Source organism: Chiloscyllium plagiosum, chromosome 19 (assembly GCF_004010195.1).
Source record: "Chiloscyllium plagiosum isolate BGI_BamShark_2017 chromosome 19, ASM401019v2, whole genome shotgun sequence".
NCBI classification, from domain to species: Eukaryota; Metazoa; Chordata; class Chondrichthyes; order Orectolobiformes; family Hemiscylliidae; genus Chiloscyllium; species Chiloscyllium plagiosum.
Genome location: NC_057728.1, coordinates 49,192,859 through 49,213,594, shown reverse-complemented (window position 1 = coordinate 49,213,594; position 20,736 = coordinate 49,192,859). Strand labels below are relative to the sequence as shown.

The following is a 20,736-nucleotide window of genomic DNA, read 5'->3' as shown; positions in this document are numbered from 1 at the left end:
AGTGCTTTATGTACCGAGATGCCAAGATCCCATTGATTCCTCCACAGTTCTCAATCTCATTAAGAGAGATTGTTGAAATGTGTCTTTTTGGGATCCACCTGGATGATCTCCCACTTCATAGCCTGGATATCCATAGTCTTTCACATACACAGCAGACTGGATTCTCGTCAAATGCACTAAGAAGGCATACTCAAGCCAGGGTTTGTTGCGATTCGTGATTTAAAGTGCACATTACACCTAATTAATATCAGCTCCAGTGCTCTTAAATAGTATTACACAAAATCTACAGCTTAGAAACAAGCAGATGCTCAATTTGACCCGCCTTCATCTTTCCTCATCTACAACCATCAGTTAACCCTCCAGTCCTTTCTCCCTCTTGTACATGTCTAGCCTCCACTTAATGCTCACCATCCTCGAAGTAATAATGACTGTCCTATCTAACTTCTTGTTAGCGCTTTGTCTGCTATTGCTTTTGTTCTAATTCTTTCATGGGATGTGGGCATGAGTGGCAAATACTTATTGCCCGTCCCTCATGACCATTGGCTTGCTCATTCATTTCAGAGGGGAGAGAAGAGATGAACGTATTACTGTGGGTTTAGAGTCAGATGTAGGCCAGACCAGGTAGAAACAGCAGATTTTCTTCTAAAAAAGTAGTTTAGATTACTTACAGTGTGGAAACAGGCCCTTCGGCCCAACAAGTCCACACAAACCCTCCGAAGAGCAATCCACCCAGACCCATTCATCGACATTTACCTCTTGACCTAACACTATGGGCAATTTAGCATGGCCAATTCACATATTCTGCACATCTTTGGACTGTGGGAGAAAACCCATGCAGACACGGGGAGAATGTGCAAACTCCACAAAGATAGTTGCCCGGGGCGGGAATTAAACCCAGGTCCCTGGTGCTGTGAGGCAGCAGTGCTAACCAGTGAAGCAGAAGAATGAATTGATGATCTTTATTGTGGTCACCATTATTGAGACCAGTTTTCAATTCGAGGTTTTACTAACTTAAATTTAAACTCCAGCACCTGCATGGTGGTATTGGAATTCATGCTCCACAGCATTACTCTGGGCCTCTGGATCACGAGTCCAGTGAGATTACTCTATGCCATCATATTCCCCTATAAATTATTCAATCACAATATTTACTCATTGTTGCTAATATTTTGTTGGGAAACTTTTACAAGGTTTGACTTGTAGAAACATGCAAAAAAAAGCTCTTGGAGCATCAAGATATCCTCAATAATAAAACAGAAGAAACAAGATTTTTCTGCACTGCCACTTGTTTATTAATTACAATTAATCCTCAGAACGTGTCACTGGTAAGGCTGCCCTTTATTGCAAACTCCAATTGTCCTGGAGATGATGGTAGTCCTTCCTGAACAACTGCAATAGCAATATAAAAGTAGTGATAGGCCATTCAGCCCTTCAAGTCTGCTCTGCCCTTCTAGATCATTGTTATTCTACCTTCCATGCCATATGCCCACAGAATCCCACTATCCAGCAATATTATTAGCATTTCTCAATCTGCATTGATTATGTTAACTGATTGAGCTTCCACAGCTACCAGGGGTAGAGAATTCGAAATATTCACCATTCTTCGAGTGAAGAGGTTTCACCTCATCCGAGTGAGGAGAGAACATATGTCCTGCCCCTTATCCTGAGACTGTGCCCAGTTCCAAATATCACAGCCCTCAGGGGAAATATTTTTCTAGCATTTACCGTGTTGAGCCCTGCAAAGAATTTTGTGTGCTTTGGTGAGATCATCTCTCATACTTCAAAATTCGAAGTCAATACACAGTGTCCTCAAACTTTCAATGCTATTTCAGATGCCAATTAATAGTCAGCCATGTTGTACTGGAGTCACTCGCAGGAAAACAGGTTTTCCTCCTTCAAAGGATATTAATAAATCAATTGAGTTTTGATGGGAACCGGACAGCTTCCTGGTTTGGATCACAAAATTAAGGGAAAGCCTACACTGGTGATAACATGCCCACCTAGATAAGAGACTGACAGTGGGTTTGATACGATGACAACAGCTTGTATTTATATCGGACCTATTAGCATAGTAAACAAGGTTCTTGGCAACACTGGATTATCTGACAAACTTTGATAGTGAGTCACTTCTGGAAATATGTGGACAGGTGATCAAAAATGCAGTCAAATGGGTAGAATTCAAGGAATATTTTGGATGAGGAAAGAGACTCACCAAGAGGGAGAGGATCTTAGGAATGGTATTCCAGACCCTGGGACAGCTGATGGCACAAAATACATTTTATCAATTGATAGCAAAACATAAGCTTAGATATTTTTGGACTGTTCAGACCAGTTGTAACACATCGGCGGGACTTGAGCCCAGGCTTCCTGGCCCAGAGATAAGAACACTACTAATCAAACTTCCCTCTTAGCTGCTTAGCTGTAGGTGCAGCCGCTCCAAAATTCTGCCGACATGAATCGTAGCACTGAATTGACGTTCTAGAGGCTGCTGCCAGGCACAGACCTCGGATCAGAGAAGAAAACAACATGAGAGGGAATGCTGCTACTAACATACCACAAGAAACACTCAGCAAGCCTGACTCAGTACAGTCTGTATCTGTTTTCAATCCACAGATCTGTGTTGAGCACATGCTGTCTCATTGCTTCATGGAAGATTCAAAGCTTGACTACGCAAATTATTGCAAAATTCCCTGATCATACAAAACAAAAACCCTGCCATATATCAATAACACGAATTTTATCTTCCTTCAGAATTAGTAACTTCTTTGGACCTTGTACCCATAACAAAGATCACTTAAAAACTCGTCAACATTAATTATATGCCCGACACTCCCTTTTACATTATCTCCATCAGGAATGGAATTCCAATTACTCAGAGATTGGAAGAACACCACTCAGACTCACCTGTTGATACTCTCGATTCCCACATTCCTTTACTTTCTGTTGAAGAATACCAATCAGTTTACAGAGCACGACTCCATTATCCAACTCAGCCATAAAGTTCGCTGCTCGCACCTCCTTCCCTAGAATACAAATTCCTCGTCTCATTGGGAGAGTTTGAGATAAGAGAAGGGGGAGAGAAAGCAACCACAAATTTAAAACCAAAAAAAAACATTCTCCAGAGACTTTTTTTTTGCCTTGGGTGGAGTAGTGAGGGACTACAGCTAGCACGTGGGAGGGGAGGGAAGGGGATTGAAGGGATCAGTACCTAAGATGGCAAGGGAAGGCTTTGGAAAGTAGTTGGGTAGGGAAGGGTAGAGAGGCTCAGCACCCAAGGAGGAGTTCACGTCTACGATGAGTAGTCAGTGCCTCCCCTCCCCAAGCACATCGAATTCTTAGAGGACGTGGAGAGGTAGACACTGAGAGGAAACTTCCCCTGTCTCTAGAGCCTAGAGGAAGGTGACAGTCAGGTTGAAGTGATCAACTCTTAAGACCAAAAGATGGAGGGGGTTTTCCCACAGAGCTGTAAAACTTTGGTCTTCACCACCCAAGACAGCTGCACATTCAAGACTGAGAATGATAGATAATTGAACACTTAAGGAACCAAAGTTTCTGGTGTTAAAGTGAGAAAGTGAAATAAAGAGAAGAGAAATGACAGGCAGCTGTGACTGTCCTGATGGTTGAGCAGGTTCGAGGGGCTGGAGTATGCACTGCTGATCTGATGCTGAAGTGAACCTCACCAAGCATCCCACTTAACCAGATGGACAGGTCTTCCTGCATTGGCACTAGGCTGGCCTCATGCCGCACAGCCAACCACTGATCGTACTGAGTCACATCCGCAAGTCCCGGTCCATGCCTGGGAATCAAAGGGCTTCTGGAGCACGTGGGTGAATCACCGAACCACATCTACAGAAACATGAGACAGAGAGAATTTGTAATCAAATATCAGTGGAGGCTCGATGGGCCAGATGGCCCCTATGTGCACTGTAGAGATTCTATGAAATAGCACCATGCACATAGCCTCAACATATCCCAAAATCCCTCCCAGGAAATGAAGAACATTTAAAGTGTGTTTACAACTGCAATCTAGGAAAAATAGCAACCATTTTTACACAAACAGATACACACAGAAATTGCTGAAAAAGCTCGGAGGTCAGGCAACATCTGTGGAAAGAAATCAGAGTTAAGGTTGAGCAACCCTTCCTCAGAACTGTTCTTCCAGTTTTTGTTTCTCATTTACAGCAATTTCCATTTTTTTTGGTTTTAACCATTATTACACAGCAAGCTTCTAGAACCCCAGCAATGGGATCATGGCACGAAAATCCTTTACATGTTTGCGAGGAAGGCTAAATATTAGCGAAGATTTAGATGATAACTCCACTGCTCTTCTGCAGAACATTGTGACTGCTAGATGCTCCAAGGTTATGTTACAGTTTATGGTTGAAAATCACTCTTTCATTCAAGGTAAAATGAATGAGAAAGGGACATGCAAACTACTTAGTCTGCTAAATGATAAGAACAAATGGCCTAGTGGTAGTAGGGACAGACTACAGTAAGGTGCTATTGAATCCCACATATTTGATTTACCACCTGAAGAGAAAACGCAGAGTACCTAGCTTTGCCATGAACAGACACAGACTCCTGAACGGCCCAAGTGAAAAACCCTTGACAGCAAGATAGGAAAAGAGCAGTTGCTGTGAACAGCAGGGAAAAAAGATTCTTTGTTAGTTCAGGCAGAATGCAGGTGAGAGACTGGTTGAAGAGGCCAGTGGAAATAAGGACATCAAAATACTCAACCCCTGCAAAGCTGGGAGAAACAAATTGATCGGTGTGAGCATTGTTGCCAAAGCCAATTCAGTAATTCAAGAGTCAGAGGGAAAGGATTTGATTTATGACTCAAATGAAGTTTGATCGGTAGGGGAATAAGAGTAACTCTGGACTGCTTCTCATTCCTGTAAAGATGATAAATTCTGTAGAGAGTAAAATATAAAAAATAACTGCAATGTGGGTTCAAGAAACTAATAATGAATATCAGTTTCGTATTTTGAGCATTAGTTGCCAACTAAGTAAACGTTTAGAGTCATAGAGTCAGATGTACAGCATGGAAACAGACCCTTCAGTCCAACTAGTGCATGCCAACCAGATATCCCAACCCAATCTAGTCCCAACTGCCAGCACCTAGCCCATATCCCTCCAAACCCTTCCTATTCATATACCCATCCAAATGCCTTTTAATTGTACCAGCCTCCACCACTTCCTCTGGCAGCTCATTCCATACACGTCCCATCCTCTGAAAACATTGCCCCTTCTGGACTCGAAAGGGTTCAGAAAAGGTTTACAAGGTTGTTGCCAGGGTTAGAGGATTTGAGCTCGAGGGAGAGGCTGAACAGACTGGGGCTGTTTTCCCTGGAGCGTCGGAGGCTGAAGGGTGACCTTATAGAGGTCTACAAAATTGTGAGGGGCATGGATAGGATAAATAGATAAAGTCTTTTCCCTTAGAGACAGAACATTCCGAAGAAACTCTGCAAGAATGATAGTGGAATGGAAATGTTAACTTTCTCTCTCCAAGATACTGGCAAACCAGAGTTTCTGCAGCATTTCCTATTTTCAGTTCAGATTTCCAGCATTTGTTGTACTTTAATGTTTAGCCAATGTTTATTCTAAGTTGTTTGATGCAGTAAAAGCCTTGTCATGTGATCCCTTTACATCCCACCAAGAAATAAAATCTTTTTCAACATTATTAATCTCTGTAGGGATCTTAAGTGCAACAGAACCTTGTGTTTCCGTTTGATGATGTACATGGGGTACAGTTTCATATCTAAACCAAAAAGAAATCAAAATTAATTTTCTTCACAGAATGAGATATGAAGGTGGGATGAGAGTTCTGGCAGGTGAAGCAAACAGCATAGAGACATGTGGTAGTGAAAAAAGGGGAAAAATGGGGAGTGAAGACATGGACTGGTGGATCAAAGAGCCTACTACTCTGCCAAATATCCAACACAATCTGCTTATTCACAGTAAACATTGGCCAGAACACTAGGGTAACCAACGCTGTTTTTAAAATGATGTGAGGTTTTTCTACAGCCGCTCAAGAGGGTGGACAGGTCATTGGTTTAAAAGGCAATACCTCCACCAGCTGTGCACTTTGTTAGTGCTGCAAAGTGACCGTCAGCCAAGGTATTTATTCTTAAATCCCTGTAGCAAAGCCAGAACACTCAACATTCTGACCTAAGGGGTGATAGGACCAGTGAGCTACCGCTGACAACTCAGAGGTAATTCAAACGGAGTAAATAATAATAAAGCTAAAGGTTTCTGAAAGTACACAAGATGGTCAGCATTTTAGAAAAATTAAGTTACAATCTGATTGTTTTAAAAACAAGGCTCTTCCATTTCAGACGAGGATAAGGAGGATTCTTTTTCAGAGGTAGAGTGTGTTTGGAACTCTCATCCGCAAACAGCAGTGGAGACAGAGGTCACTTAATGTATTTAAGGCAGAGATACAGGAGATAAGATTCTAGATTAACAACTGTGTCAATGGTTGTCATAAATAGGCAGGAATACAGAGGTGAAGCTACAACCAAACTCGCCAAATTCTAATTAACTGGCATGCAGGCTCATAAGGCCAAATGGCCTGTTTCAGTTGCTGATTTGTATGTTCACATGATCCACTCATGAAAAGTATGACATCAAATTTTTTTTAAAAATCACAACACATCTGTGACCTGCTGCATATTTTCAATATTCTCCCTTTTCCTCAGCTATGCTAGCTAACTTGACTCTGGACTGTGACGTTTGAACTAAGTGCGGAATGAATAATTATGCTGCAATACCCCATTCCACCTGAAGCTTTCAGTCAAAATAAATACCAACATTCTGCCCTCAAAACATTTTACATTTAATTAGTAAAAATCACAATTCATCTATTCTACTAAAAGTAGAACTTTACCTCAAGACCTTTCTTCAAAGCCATTGTTCCTCCTCAACAATTCCAACTCTCACCCTGGAAAAAAAAGGATGAAACAAATTAACCAAGACATCTCCAGTGGAGTAAGAGAATTAGTGGTTTAAATCCAGTATGCCTGTTCTGCAGAAGAATTCAGTTTTCATTGTTATAAAATCCTCTCCCTCTTCCAGGGTAGTCTTTTTAATGAACTTTAAATGAGACTCATTTCAGGATTTTCCATGTGCTAATGGACAGACTGTACAAAGTCACCTTTTTAAACTCCATCTAGCCTTTGGCTACAAAATGATTAAAATTGCAAAGTTCCTTTCTTCAAAATCTCCATCCCCACCACCACCACCACCACTACCACATATAATAAGCGGAGACAAATTTAACATAATTGGCAAAACAATCAGAGGGGAGATGAGAAGCAGTTATGCTGCTCAGAAATATGCTGCCTGAAAAGGGCAGTGAAAACTAACTTAATGGGAACATTCAATAGAATAAATAGCTGAAGGGAGCAGTTTACCAGGGCCTTGGGAAGAGAGGCAGGATGGGAGGTTCATTGATGTGAGCTTTCAGAGGACTGCATAGAGTCAGAGAGATGTACAGCAAAGGAACAGACCCTTCGGTTCAACGTGTCCATGCCGACCAGATATCCCAACCCAATCTAGTCCCAACAGCCAGCACCTGGCCCATATCCCTCCAAACCCTTCCTATTCATATACCCATCCAAATGCCTCTTAAATGTTGCAATTGTACCAGCCTCCACCACTTCCTCTGGCAGCGCATTCCATATCTGTACCACCCTGTGTGTGAAAAAGTTGCCTCTTAGGTCTCTTTTATATCTTTCTCCTCTCACCCTAAACCTATGCCCTCTAGTTCTGGACTCCCCCACCACAGTAAAAACTTTGCCTATTTACCCTATCATGCCCCTCAATTTTGTAAACCTCTATAAGGTCACCCCTCAGCCTCTGACACTCCAGGGAAAACAGCCCCAGCCTGTTCAGCCTCTCCCTCTAGCTCAAATCCTCCATACAGGTATAACAAATCAAATGGCCATCCCAGCGCAGAATGCTACAATGTTTTATTTTAAATTCCACACACAGATTACAATTCATCTTTGGATAAAATGCTGAATTTTCAAGAATAAAGTTGATCTGAGCATACAACATATACCCGTGTTAAGCTCAGGGTTTGCATACAGCTCTGTTTGACATCAGTGGTTGGACCAATCCACATATACACATCCCTAAAACAACCACTGAACTTACCAGCATTAAGTTATTTCAGTCTTGACTGTAGTTGTCTGCCAAAACACTTTACTAGCAGAGCCTGATGAAAATCTCTCCAGTCAGCTCACATTGAAAATTCATATGATAATCCAGTCCGTGATCCTATTCGGCATATTTGCATATGCAAAATTAAGAAAAAAAACAATGAATGTCACTAGTATCCTGGGTGGGAAGTGGGCAAATCAAAGGCTGCTCTTTTGGAAACAGTTAACATGCTGCATACTGTAGCGAAGAGGCTCAGGTTCAGATTGACCCGTGGGCTGTCCTGACTGTGTAGTGACAGTAGGAGTAAATCTTTCCTTCCCGAAGCAACATGCAGAGGAGCACAGTGAACCCTTTGTGTCAGACACCAGCAGAATGAACCCATGCAATCACGGTTTGGTAGAGTGAACAAGGGGAAGCGAGAAGGCCAGAAGACATTGCACTCGACCAAACAAAAGTCTCACTAAAACCAAAGGGGCTGGAGCACAGCCATTGCCAAGAATGGGACAAAGGCAACACATTGTCGAGAGCACACTATTCATGCATAGACAGAAAATGCCAAGTTCAGACATTACAAACATGTTCTGCATCTTCAGGAACACCAAGCTGCAATAAACATTGATCACAGGCAACAAAAATAACACACCATAAGTTTAACACATGATTCAAACCACAATGTAGTACTTTATTTCTTATTTTTAAAAATGTTATTGAAATGTTTTAAAAGTTCAGTCATCCAATAGTGCATTTCTTGTCTTCAGAATATACTTGTTTATAAAAACAGAGACATAGGCTTAGATTTTATTCATGTGTAACACCACACAGTGTTGCCTTTTAGTTAGATTTGTTTCCTTAACATTTCAGTTCAAAATATTTTTCTGCCACAACTTGCTGGGAATATGGGATGATGAGAGTATAGTGGGGACAACAGAGCATCTGGGAGCTTAGTAAATGATGGGACCATCATTATCTCCTTATCCAATGAAATTGGTCAAACTGAGAAAAACAGTGACACTTCACAGTTTCAATTGTAGCTTTCCCAGGTAAAGGTCATGCGACATGAACAGCAACCCTTCAATTAAAACAGCCTTTCAACAGGCAAGTACCAATCCATTGTTTCTTTCACTATTGACATACAACTTTTATTGTCTGAGTTTAATACACCAGACCTTCATGAAGTACAGAGACTTTTAAAAAAGGACAACAACTGACCCAAAATGGCTGCTGTGATCACCTAAACAAACAACATAAAGTTTAGTTATAAAGGACATTTCTAAAGCACGGAAACATACTGAAGATATCATATCAGACTCAAAACATTAACATTCTTTCTTTCTCTACTAATGCTCTGCAGCCAGACCTGACTTTCTCCAGTAGATTGTTTTTTTTCCAGATTTCCAGTATCCACAAATGTTATGTTTTTTTAAATAAAAATTAAGGACACTGAAGCAGAGATCTGTGTCACCTGGTTGATACAGACCTTTTGGAAGGTACACGTTGGGATGAAAGACACGTGGAGATCATTCAGCTTTAAACAAAAATACAATGATGTCAGACACTAAAATCCACAAAGGAAGTGTAATTTTTTTTCCTCAAGTCTCTCCCACACTTGTGTCCCTTAACCTCAAAAAAACTAGCAACAAGTGAAAATGCAACTTGGAAATGATTATTCACAGGGACTCAAGGGTGCCTGCAAATTTTGCCACTGTTGAAGAAATGCGATGACAACTGAACAGATTTAGGAGAATGATAGCCAGATGTCAGGAGTTAAAATATGAAAAGATGTTATAAAAATTAGGCCTTTTTCTCTAGAATTTGAAGATTAAGAGAGATCTGATCAAAGTCTTCAAGGTATTAAATGGGAAAAGGTGGGGTAGGTTTTATAAAATCATGGATAGGATAAATAGACAAGGTATTTTCCCTGGGTTGGGGGGAGTCCAGAACTAGGAGGGCAAAGGTTTATGGTGAGAGGGGAAAGATTTAAAAAGAGACCTAAGGGGCAACTTTTTCACACAAATGGTAGTGCGTGTATGGATTGAGCTGTCAGAGGAAGTGGTGGAGGCTGGTACAATTACAACATTTAAAGTATTGGGAATTCTAGAATTAGGGCATAGTCTGAGAATTAGGGCCAGATCATTCAGGAGACATGTTCGGAAGCATTTGATTGCACAAAGGATGGTAGGTGTCTGGAAATCTCTTCCACAAATGGCAGTGTGTGCTGGATTAGCTGTTAATTTTAAATTTGAGACACAAAACTTCTTGCTTAAGAAATAAATTAAGGGATATGGGCTAAAAGCAAGTAGTGGCTTTATGCTACAGATCAGCCATGATCTCACTGAATAGTGGAGCAGTCTCGAGAGGTTGAATGGCCTACTCCCTTTCCTAAGTTCCAGATGAGACTCAGATCATTCTCAACCCAAGGACATTAAGAACATGAAAGTGCAACTGCCCTCACCTTCCTGGATATACTAGACATCTCCAACCATTCACTACCCTTCACATGTGGCTGTGTTTGAAGTCATGGTTTCAGAATTTTGGGGTGGCAGCAGTAGTTAACAAAAATTCCTTTCACTCAAGAAAGCTCACTTTGTAATTTGACACATCATTTTGGTTTAGTCAATTTCATTTTAGTTTACTGTGCTAACCTGAGTTGATTCCATTCTCAGGTGACTGTTTTGTAGAGTTTGCAGAGATGCAGTGGTTTGCGTTGAGGTTCATCCTGATCACCTCCATGATGTGACAGTCTGTGCTGTCTGGTCTATTGCCTGAGACAAAAACCAACTGTGCCTGGAGGACCATCAATTCTGTGAAAGGTGCTCTTTGGTCGACCTGAAACTTCGTCTTCCAGAACAAAGAGTTGACCCAGACTGAGAGGGGTGGCACGGGAGCTCAGTAGTTTGCACTGCTGCCTCACAGTACCAGGGACCCAGGTTCAATTCCTGCCTCAGGCGACTGTGTGTGGAGTTTGCACATTCTCCCAGTGTCAGCGTGGGTTTCCTCCGGGTGCTCTAGTTTCCTCCCACAGTCCAAAGATGTGCAGGTCAGGTGAATTGGCTATGCTAAATTGTCCGTAGTGTTAGATACATTAGTCAGGGGTAAATATACGGTAGGGGAATGGGTTTGGCTGGGTCACTCTTCAAAGGGTCAGTGTGCACTTGTTGGGCTGAAGGGCCTGTTTCCATATTGTACATAATCTAATCTAATCTAAAGAAATAAAAGTACTCAGTGCAGGCGAGCATGCTGTGTTTCAAAATAGAGGAGTGCACTCCCTTCCTCACCTGGTTGTAATAAGATGCAATTTCATGAAACTGGACGGGGGACTGGGAGAGATCCGTCATTTTCTTGATGTTAATGACAGAATTGCACAAAATATTCAGTAAGTGTGTAGCATTTCACAAGGAATTCACAATTCCTACCTCACAAATTGAGACTTGCATATTGGCAGCACAATTAAACTCACCATCATTGCCCCTTAAATTCTAGGCTATTGTTGGGGGATCGTCTGATTGCTGTCTGTGCAAACTTGACATGTGCAAATTGACTCCTATGTTTCCTATATCACAACAATGGTTAATAATGCTGAAAGCTGTCTAACCGGGGGTGGTGACAACCTCGTAGTAATGTCATTGGAACCCAGAACACCTGGAGACATGGATCCACAGCAGATGGTGAAATTTACATTCTATAACTGAAAACTAGCCTAACAATAAGCATATAATAAAAGCAGAAAATAATTGCAAGAAAAACTCAGCAGATTTGGCAGCATCCATGGAGAGAAAGCAGAGTTGATGTTTTGAATCCAGTGGCCCTCATTCACATTTTGAAGAAGGGTCACTAGGCACAAAACATAAACTGGTCTGCCAACATCTGTGGAGTTAAAGTTTCTCCAGCATTTTTTATCATTTCAGATCTTCACCATCCACAGTTGTGATTTATTTTAGTGACCACTGTCTATTGTCATCAAAACCCACCTCGCTCACTCCAGTCCTCTCGGAAAGGAAATTTGCCATCCTTATCCACTTTGGCCTTGGTTTCATTTCAGACCAACTGAAATGTGGTTGACTCAACTGTTATCTGGGCAATTAGAGATGGGTAATCAATGCAGTCCTCGCCAACAAAGACCACATCACATATTTTAAAAAATCATTTTTGGAAGGTGGATTTTAAGAGAGAGGCAGAAGGATTTTGATATGATTTATTATTATTGTCACATAAACCTGGGGAGAGTGAAAAGTTTTGTTTTGTGTGCAGTACAAGCAGATCATACCATACAAAGTGCATTAGGGTAATCAAACAGACCTAAGAATACAACGTTACAGCTGCAGAGAAGGTGCATAAAGAGTGAGAGCAACTTTTAATTTTAAAATTGAGAGATCTATTAGGTCTTTCAAGTCTTTTTTAAAGAAAGGTCAGTAAGTCATTTGGATAGTGACCTAAATAAGGCAGAATATGCCTGCAGTGATGTCTTGAAAGTTACAATGGATGACTTTTTGATGCACAGAGTAAACAGAACAAAGTCACTAGTTTTGCTTTGACTTCAGAGCAAGAGAGTTCAGGTTTTTATTTTTAAAATATTGTTGGACCAATCATGGAGTGGATTGCTCCAGCAATTTCTGTTTGTTTTGGATTTCCAGCATCCATGGATCTTTGGTTTTTCTTTTGTCCAGCTGATGAGAAAAAGAAAGATTAATTCAGAAGGGAGAACAATATTCTTTTAATAGGAGAACTAATTCAGTTCAGTTGGCCATTCACGTCAAGTTCTTTCTCGCCTCGAGTTTCCAAGCCGGATAAGCTTGCATAGCAGTCTTCAAGTAGTTAGAACGGAAAAATTTAAGCCCTCAGAACTGTGAAAGGTTTATGCCAAGTGCAAAATTGTCTCTGCAGTCCACAGTAAAGAAACTGGACAGCACCAGTCAATTGGAAACTTAAGATTGGAGAAGAAAGACAATTTCTCTGGACTGGAGTTTCTGTAATAGATATGGTTGGGATACAGGTTGAAACTTTCTCTTTTGCTGTTTGCTGCAAGATCTAACTGTCCGAGATATAGAATTTTTTTGTTTGCTTTTTCATCTTTTGTGTAATAAACTTGTGTTGTGTAAGAATATCTACAGCCTATTGTGAATATGCTGTGAGTAACCATGTTAAGTAAACAAAAACATATCATCTATCAATTCAGGTTTCAGTCTCGGATCTGACTTGTTCTGAGGTGCCAACAGTTGGGATTACACTACATTTCAGAAGTACATCACTGGCTCTGAAATACTTTGGCATGTTGATGTTGTGAAAAGGTGCTACTGAAATGCAATTTTGTCTTTTCTGAAGTGCCACACAGCTGTGACAGAGAGAAATTCTCTTTGACCAGCTTTCAGACTGGCATTCGGTAGGCTTTTTTCCAAAGAAAAACTGTTCAGCAACAGATTCTGGCCTTGTTGCACTGATTCAGCTGAGGTCATGGAGCGAATTGAGAAATGCCCACAAGGCAGAACATAACAGTCTGAAAAGTTGCTACTCAGATAGGAAAGAAAACAAGTTTTTGCATTTATTTGGGTCTTTCACAACCCCAGGATGTTCCAGTGCTGTACCTGTACTTCAGTATGCAGCAATTCATTTGCATAATGCAAATTCCCACATATCACAGTGTGACAATGATTAGATCACCTGGTTGCTGTTGAACAGGGAGGAAATCCTGCTTATCCTCATGATCACAGCATTACTTAACATAGTGACTGGCATTTCATACTGAATATAATTCAAATCTTAGTAGTCAAACAAGCTTTCTATTAGAATAATCACTCATTATTCACAGCAAACCCATTATCAAACAATACTGACCAATTTGTTAATTAATATAACAAACCACCTCAAAATCAAAGTAACTTTTCCAATATAGTGACTGCAGTATTTTCCTTTTGAATCAAATATGTTTCAAAGTATCCTTCTAAACGCGAATAGATACAGGCCCAGCCTGTCAAGCCTTGCCTCGTAGAATAACTGTCCCAAACCCATGAAGCAGTCAAGCAAGCCTTCCTTGAACTGCACTTACACCTTTTCTTAAATGGGGTGTCCAAAACCTCTCAGTATTCCCAGATGTGATTTCACCACAGTATACAAATAATCTCTACTTTGATGTTTATTCCTCCTTGCAATAATCTACAGCATTTCCAATCTCCTGCTGTACCGAATAACACGTTGATCATTTCCATACCCAGGACTCCCAGATCCCTGAATACCACAGAGTTTCCCTCCATTTAACAATAAATAAATATTCTTTCTGCCTAAGTGGACAAGTTCATATTTACCCACTTCATATTCCACCTGCCAATTTTTTGCCCGTGTACTTACCCATCTACATTCCTTTTGCAGACCCCTTGCATCCTTTTCACAAACCACTTGCCTATCTATCTTCTTATCAGCAAATTTAGCAATCATACATTCAGTACTTTCATCCATTTTATTAATAGGAATTGTAAATAATTGAGACCTCTATACTGATTTCTGTTGGGCACAATTTGTCACAGCTTGTGAAACAAAAAGTGGCCCAATTATTTCCATCCTTTGTTTCTTGTCAACTAACCAATCTTCACTCCATGCCAATGCATCAGTTAACTTCTCCAAAGAAAAAATACATAGAATCATAGAGATGTACAGTATGGAAACAGACCTTGGGTCCAACCCGTCCATGCAGCCAGGTATCCCAACCCAATCCAGTCCCATCTGCCAACACTCGGCCCGTATCCCTCCAAACCCTTCCTATTCATATACCCATCCAAATGCCTCGTAAATGTTGCAATTTTACCAGCCTCCACTACATCCTCTGGCAGCTCATTCCATACACGTACCACCCTCTGCGTGAAAACGTTGCCCCTTAGGTCTCTTTTATATCTTTCCACTCTCACCCTAAATCTATGCCCTCTAGTTCTGGACTCCCCAACCACAGGAAAAAGACTTTGCCTATTTACCCTATCCATGCCCCTCAATTTTGTAAACCTCTATAAGGTCACCCCTCAGCCTCTGACGCTCCAGGGAAAACAGCCCCAGCCTGTTCAGCCTCTCCCTTTTGCTCAAAACCTCCAACTCTGGCAACATTCTTGTAAACCTTTTCTGAACCCTTTCAAGTTACACAATATCTTTCCGACAGGAAGGAGACCAGAATTGCACGCAATATTCCAACAGTGGCCTAACCAATGTCCTGTACAGCCGCAACATGACCTCCCAACTCCTGTACTCAATACTCTGACTAGCAAAAGAAAGCATACCAAACGCCTTCTTCACTATCCTAGCGACCTGCGACTTCACTTTCAACAAGCTATGAACCTGTACTCCAAGGTCTCTGTTCAGCAACACTCTCTAGGACCTTACCATTAAGTGTATAAGTCCTGTGAAGATTTGCTTTCCCAAAATGCAGCACCTCACATTTATCTGAATTAAACTCCATCTGCCACTTCTCAGACCATTGGCCTATCTGGTCAAGATCCTGTTGTAATCGGAGGTAACCTTCTTCGCTGTCCACTACACCTCCAATTTTGGTGTTATCTGCAAACTTACTAACTGTACCTCTTATGCTTGCATCCAAATCATTTATGTAAATGACAAAAGGTAGGGGGCCCAGCACTGATCCTTGTGGCACTCCACTGGTCACAGGTCTCCAATCTGAAAAACAACCCTCCACCACCATCCTCTGTTTTCTACCTTTGAGCCAGTTCTGTATCCAAATGGCTAGTTCTCCCTGTATTCCATGAGATCTAACCTTGCTAATCAGTCTCCCATGGGCAACCTTGTCGAACGCCTTACTGAAGTCCATATAGATCACATCTGCTACTCTGCCCTCATCAATCCTCTTTGTTATTTCCGCAAAAATATCAATCAAGTTTGTGAGACATGATTTCCCATGCACAAAGCCATGATGACTATCCCTAATCAGTCCTTGTCTTTCCAAATACATGTACATCCTGTCCCTCAGGACTCCCTCCAACAACATGCCCACCACCGACTTCAGGCTCACTGGTTAATAGTTCCCTGGCTTGTCCTTACCACCCTTCTTAAATAGTGGCACTAAGTTAGCCAACCTCCAGTCTTCTGGCACCTCACCTGTGACTATCGATGATACAAATATCTCAGCAAGTGGCCCAGCAATCACTTCTCTAGCTTCCCAGTGTTCTCGGGTACACCTGATCAGGTCCTGGGGATTTATCCACCTTTACCCGTTTCAAGACATCCAGCGCTTCCTCCTCTGTAATCTGGACATTTTGCAAGATGCCACCATCTATTTCCCTACAGTCTATATCTTCCATATCCTTTTCCACAGTAAATACTGATGCAAAATATTCATTTAGTATCTCCCCATTTTCTGCCACCTTACTGACCTTTGAGGGGCCCTATTCTCTCCCTCGTTACCCTTTTGTCCTAATGTATGGGTGAAAACCCTTTGGATTCTTCTTAATTCTATTTGCCAAAGCTATCTCATGTCCCCTTTTTGCCCTCCTGATTTCCCTCTTAAATATACTCCTACTTTTTTTATACTCTAAGGATTCACTCGATCTATCCTGTCTATACCTTAGATATGCTTCTTTCTTTTTCTTAACCAAACCCTCACTTTCTTTAGTCATCCAGCATTCCCTACACCTACCAGCTTTTCCTTTCACCCTAACAGGAAGATACTTTCTCTGGATTCTCATTATCTCATTTCTGAAGGCCTTCCATTTTCCAGCCATCCCTTTACCTGCGAACATCTGCCCCCAAATCAGCTTTCGAAAGTTCTTGTCTAATACTGTAAAAATTGGCCTTTCTCCAATTTAGAACTTCAACTTTTAGATCTGGTCTATCCTTTCCATCTCTATTTTAAATCCAATAGAATTATGATCGCTGGCCCCAAAGTGCTCCCCAACTGACACCTTAGTCACCTGCCCTGCCTTATTTCCCAAAAGTAGGTCAGGTTTTGCACCTTCTATAGTCGGTACATCCACATACTGAATCAGAAAATTGTCTTGTACACACTTAAATTCCTCTCCATCTAAACCCTTAAAACTATGGCAGTCCCAGTCTATGTTTGGAAAGTTAAATTCCCCTACCATAACCACCACATTATTCTTACAGATAGCGGAGATTTTCTTAAAAGTTTGTTTCTCAATTTCCCTCCGACTATTAGGGGGTCTATAATATAATCCCAATAAAGGTGATAATCCCTTTCTTATTTCTCAGTTCCACCCAAATAACTTCCCTGGATGTATTTCCAGGAATATCTTCCCTCAGCACAGCTGTAATGCTATCCCTTATCAAAAACACCACCCCCCTCCTCTCTTGACTCCCTTTCTATCCTTCCTGTAACATTTGTATCCTGGAACATTAAGCTGCCAGTCCTGCCCATGCCTGAGCCATGTTTCCATAATTGCTATGATATCCCAGTCCCATGTTCCTAACCATGCCCAGAGTTCATCTGCCTTCCCTGTTAGGCCCCTTGCATTGAAATAAACGCAGTTTAATTTATTAGTCCTACCTTGTCCCTGCTTGCCGTGACTGTTTGACTCCCTTCTGTTCTCAACTGTACCAGTCTCAGATTGATCTCTTTGTTCTCAACTGTACCAGTCTCAGATTGATCTCTTTCCTCACTATCTCCCTGGATCCCACCCCCCCTCACCTTACTAGTTTAAATCTTCCAGACCAGCTCTAACAAAAATTTCCCAGCTAGTATATTAGTCCCCTTCCAATTTAGGTGCAATCCATCCTTGTACAGGTCACTTCTACCCCAAAAGAGATTCCAATGATCCAAAAATGTGAATCCTTCTCCCAGACACCAGCTCCTCAGCCATGCATTCATCTGCTCTATCCTCCTATTCCTGCCCTCACTAGCTTGTAGCACTGGGAGTAATCCAGATATTACTACCCTTGAGGACCTCCTTTTTAGATTTCTGCCTAAGTCTCTAATCTCCGTTCAGAATCTCAACCTTTTCCCTTCCTATGTCATTGTCCACATTGGAACCAATGATCTCTTGCTGGTCCCTCTCCTCCATGAGAACATTCTGCACCCTCTGAGACATCCTTGATCCTGGCACCAGGGAAACAACACACCATTCTGCTTTTTCTCTGCTGGCCACAGAAACGTCTGTCTGTATCTCTGATTACAGAATCCCCTAACACAATTGATCTCTTGGAAGCCAATGTACCCCTCGTTGCATTAGAGCCAGTCTCAATACCAGAAACTTGGCTGTTTGTGCTACGTTCCCTTGAGAATCCATCACCCCCTACATTTTCCAAAACCGCATACTTGTTTGAAATGGGTATATCCACAAAAGACTCCTGCCCTAGGTACCTACCTCCCTTACCCTTCCTGGAGTTAACCCATCTATGCTACTGTATCTGAGACTTTCCCCCCTTCCAAAACTGCCATCCATCACATACTGTTGCAAATTCTTCATCGCTTCTAACTGTCTGTCCAACCGATCTGATAAGATTCACATCCAACAGCATTTATGGCAGATATAATCTGCAGTAACCCTTAAACTCTCTTTAGATTCCCACATCTGACAACAAGTACATATCACTGTACTAAAGGCCATTTTTGCTCCTTCACTATCTGCAGACCCAGAAATAACACCGTCTTACTCTTCTACAAAACATTGCCCCAGGTTAAATTAATAGTTATACCTTATATTTTAAAGTTTAATCAAGAGACATATCTCCAAAAACATAATCAAGAAAGAACCCACTCTACTCACTACTGCAGCCTTTCTGTTGTACACACTTAAAACAACGATTAACTTATCTGACTCTGTGCTGTGAACTTCGTCCAAACAGGTTCCTCCAAGATTAGTTACGAATTTCACTTAATTTTCCCAGACGCACTCTGATGTCCAGCGATATATGCATTCAAAAACAGCAAAGGCAGTAACTGTGCAGGTTGTCTCTCTCTCTCTCCTGCACTGTCCTCACCATATGCTTCCTTTGTCTGCTTTTCTCCCTTTTAAAACTGCTGTTGTTTTGACTTTTTTTTTCCCAAAGTTCCAAAACAATGCAACAGCATATAAAACAGTAATTGCTGCTCCTGGAATTTGAGGAAATCACCTCCAGCACCTAAAATACCTCAAAAAAAAAAAGGAGCAGCTGTTACAGCCAGAAATTTTTCCCACCCTCCATCTTGGATTTCCCAGAAGTGAATACTTATTTTGTGCAGTAATCTTTGATGTGGCATCTTGTCAAATACCTTCCCAAAGTATACACTCCAAAGCCTGCCTTCTACATAGCTTACTGCTTCTTCAAAAACCTTAAATTAGTCAAAGCTGATACCTATCACAAAACCCTTTTAATTCTGCATGATTGCCTTATGATCTTCCAAGTGCCTTATTATAATTTCCTCAATAATAGATTCTCCCATCTTTCCATGACAGACATTATACCTATAGTTTCATGCTTTGTCTGTCTCCTTCTTTGAACAGAAGAGTAAACTCTTGCTATTTCCCAATATTATTCTTCATTTGAGATTCTGAAAGATCCAATGGCTCAAGTGGTTTGGGATTCTAAGGGGCTAACAAGATAGCTGTAGCAATTTGCTGGCACATGCACAATGGGCTGAATAGCTTCCTTTATCATATGATTCTAATACATCAGTTTTATAAATGACCTCAAACAGCTTTCAAAACAAGTCAATATATTCTTGGCCACCAGCTAGAAGGACAGGAACAGTAGATGCATAGAGACATTTACCTGCAAGGTCCCCTCCAAAGCCCACACCATTCTAACTTGGAACTATAATCATTCTTTCACTGTCACTAGGTCAAACTCCTGGAACACTCTCCCAAACCATGGATCGATGCTACATGGACTGCATCAGTTTGAGGCCTAGGTTCACTGTCATATTCAGGAGGGCAATCAGATGGGCAAATGCCAGCGAGATCAACAATACATCTCTCGGTGCTACATCTGGGCCACTTTGCACCTTGCTAAATTAAGCCTTCAATTGTGTACTGTCAAAACTGAAAAAAGCTGATCAAAAGTTGAAATGCAGGTCACATATGCTGTTATCTCAGTCATAACCAGATGGAGATGTACAGCATAGAAACAGACCTTTTGGTCCAACTCGTCCATGCCAACCAGATTCATCTAGTCCCATTTGCCAGCACTTGGTCCATATCCCTCTAAACCTCTCCTATTCATATACCTGTTCAGATGACTTTTAGATGTTGTAATTCTACTAGACAACACCATTTCCTCTGGTAGCTCATTCCATACACGCACCACTCTGCGTGGAAAAAAGTGCCCCTTCGGTCCCTTTTAAATCTCTCTCCTCACCTATGCCTTCTAGTTCTGGACTTCTGCCACCCCACGGAAGAGACTTTGTCTATTTACCCCAGCCATGCCCCTCATGATTTTATAAACCTCTGAGATCACCCCTCAGCCTCCAATGCTCGAGGGAAAATCAGCCCCAGCCTATTCAGCCTCTCCCTATAGTTAAAATCCTCCAACACTGGCAACATCCTTGTATAAAGTTAGAAGTCATGCAACACCAGGTCATCGTCTAATAGGTTTGTTTGGAAGCACTAGCTTTTGGAGCACTCTGTATGATAACCTGGTGTTGCGTGATTT

At 41.4% G+C, this 20,736-nt stretch overlaps 1 protein-coding gene across 8 annotated transcripts in view; it reads right to left on the bottom strand.

Moving 5' to 3' along the window:
- Positions 1–20,736, bottom strand: part of LOC122559775 (GAS2-like protein 3) — a 74,564-nt gene that overhangs the window by 22,548 nt on the left and 31,280 nt on the right. For 7 of the 8 annotated variants that reach the window (XM_043709779.1, XM_043709780.1, XM_043709783.1 and 4 more), the window contains 4 exons: positions 8,158–8,280; positions 6,887–6,940; positions 3,681–3,846; positions 2,905–3,023 (listed from right to left, as the gene is read on the bottom strand). In XM_043709779.1, the coding sequence (XP_043565714.1) occupies positions 2,905–3,023; positions 3,681–3,846; positions 6,887–6,910 (309 nt within the window). In that variant the 5' untranslated portion in view covers positions 6,911–6,940; positions 8,158–8,280. The remainder of the gene's footprint in view (positions 1–2,904; positions 3,024–3,680; positions 3,847–6,886; positions 6,941–8,157; positions 8,281–20,736) is intronic. The other variant, XM_043709784.1, reaches the window with a different exon arrangement.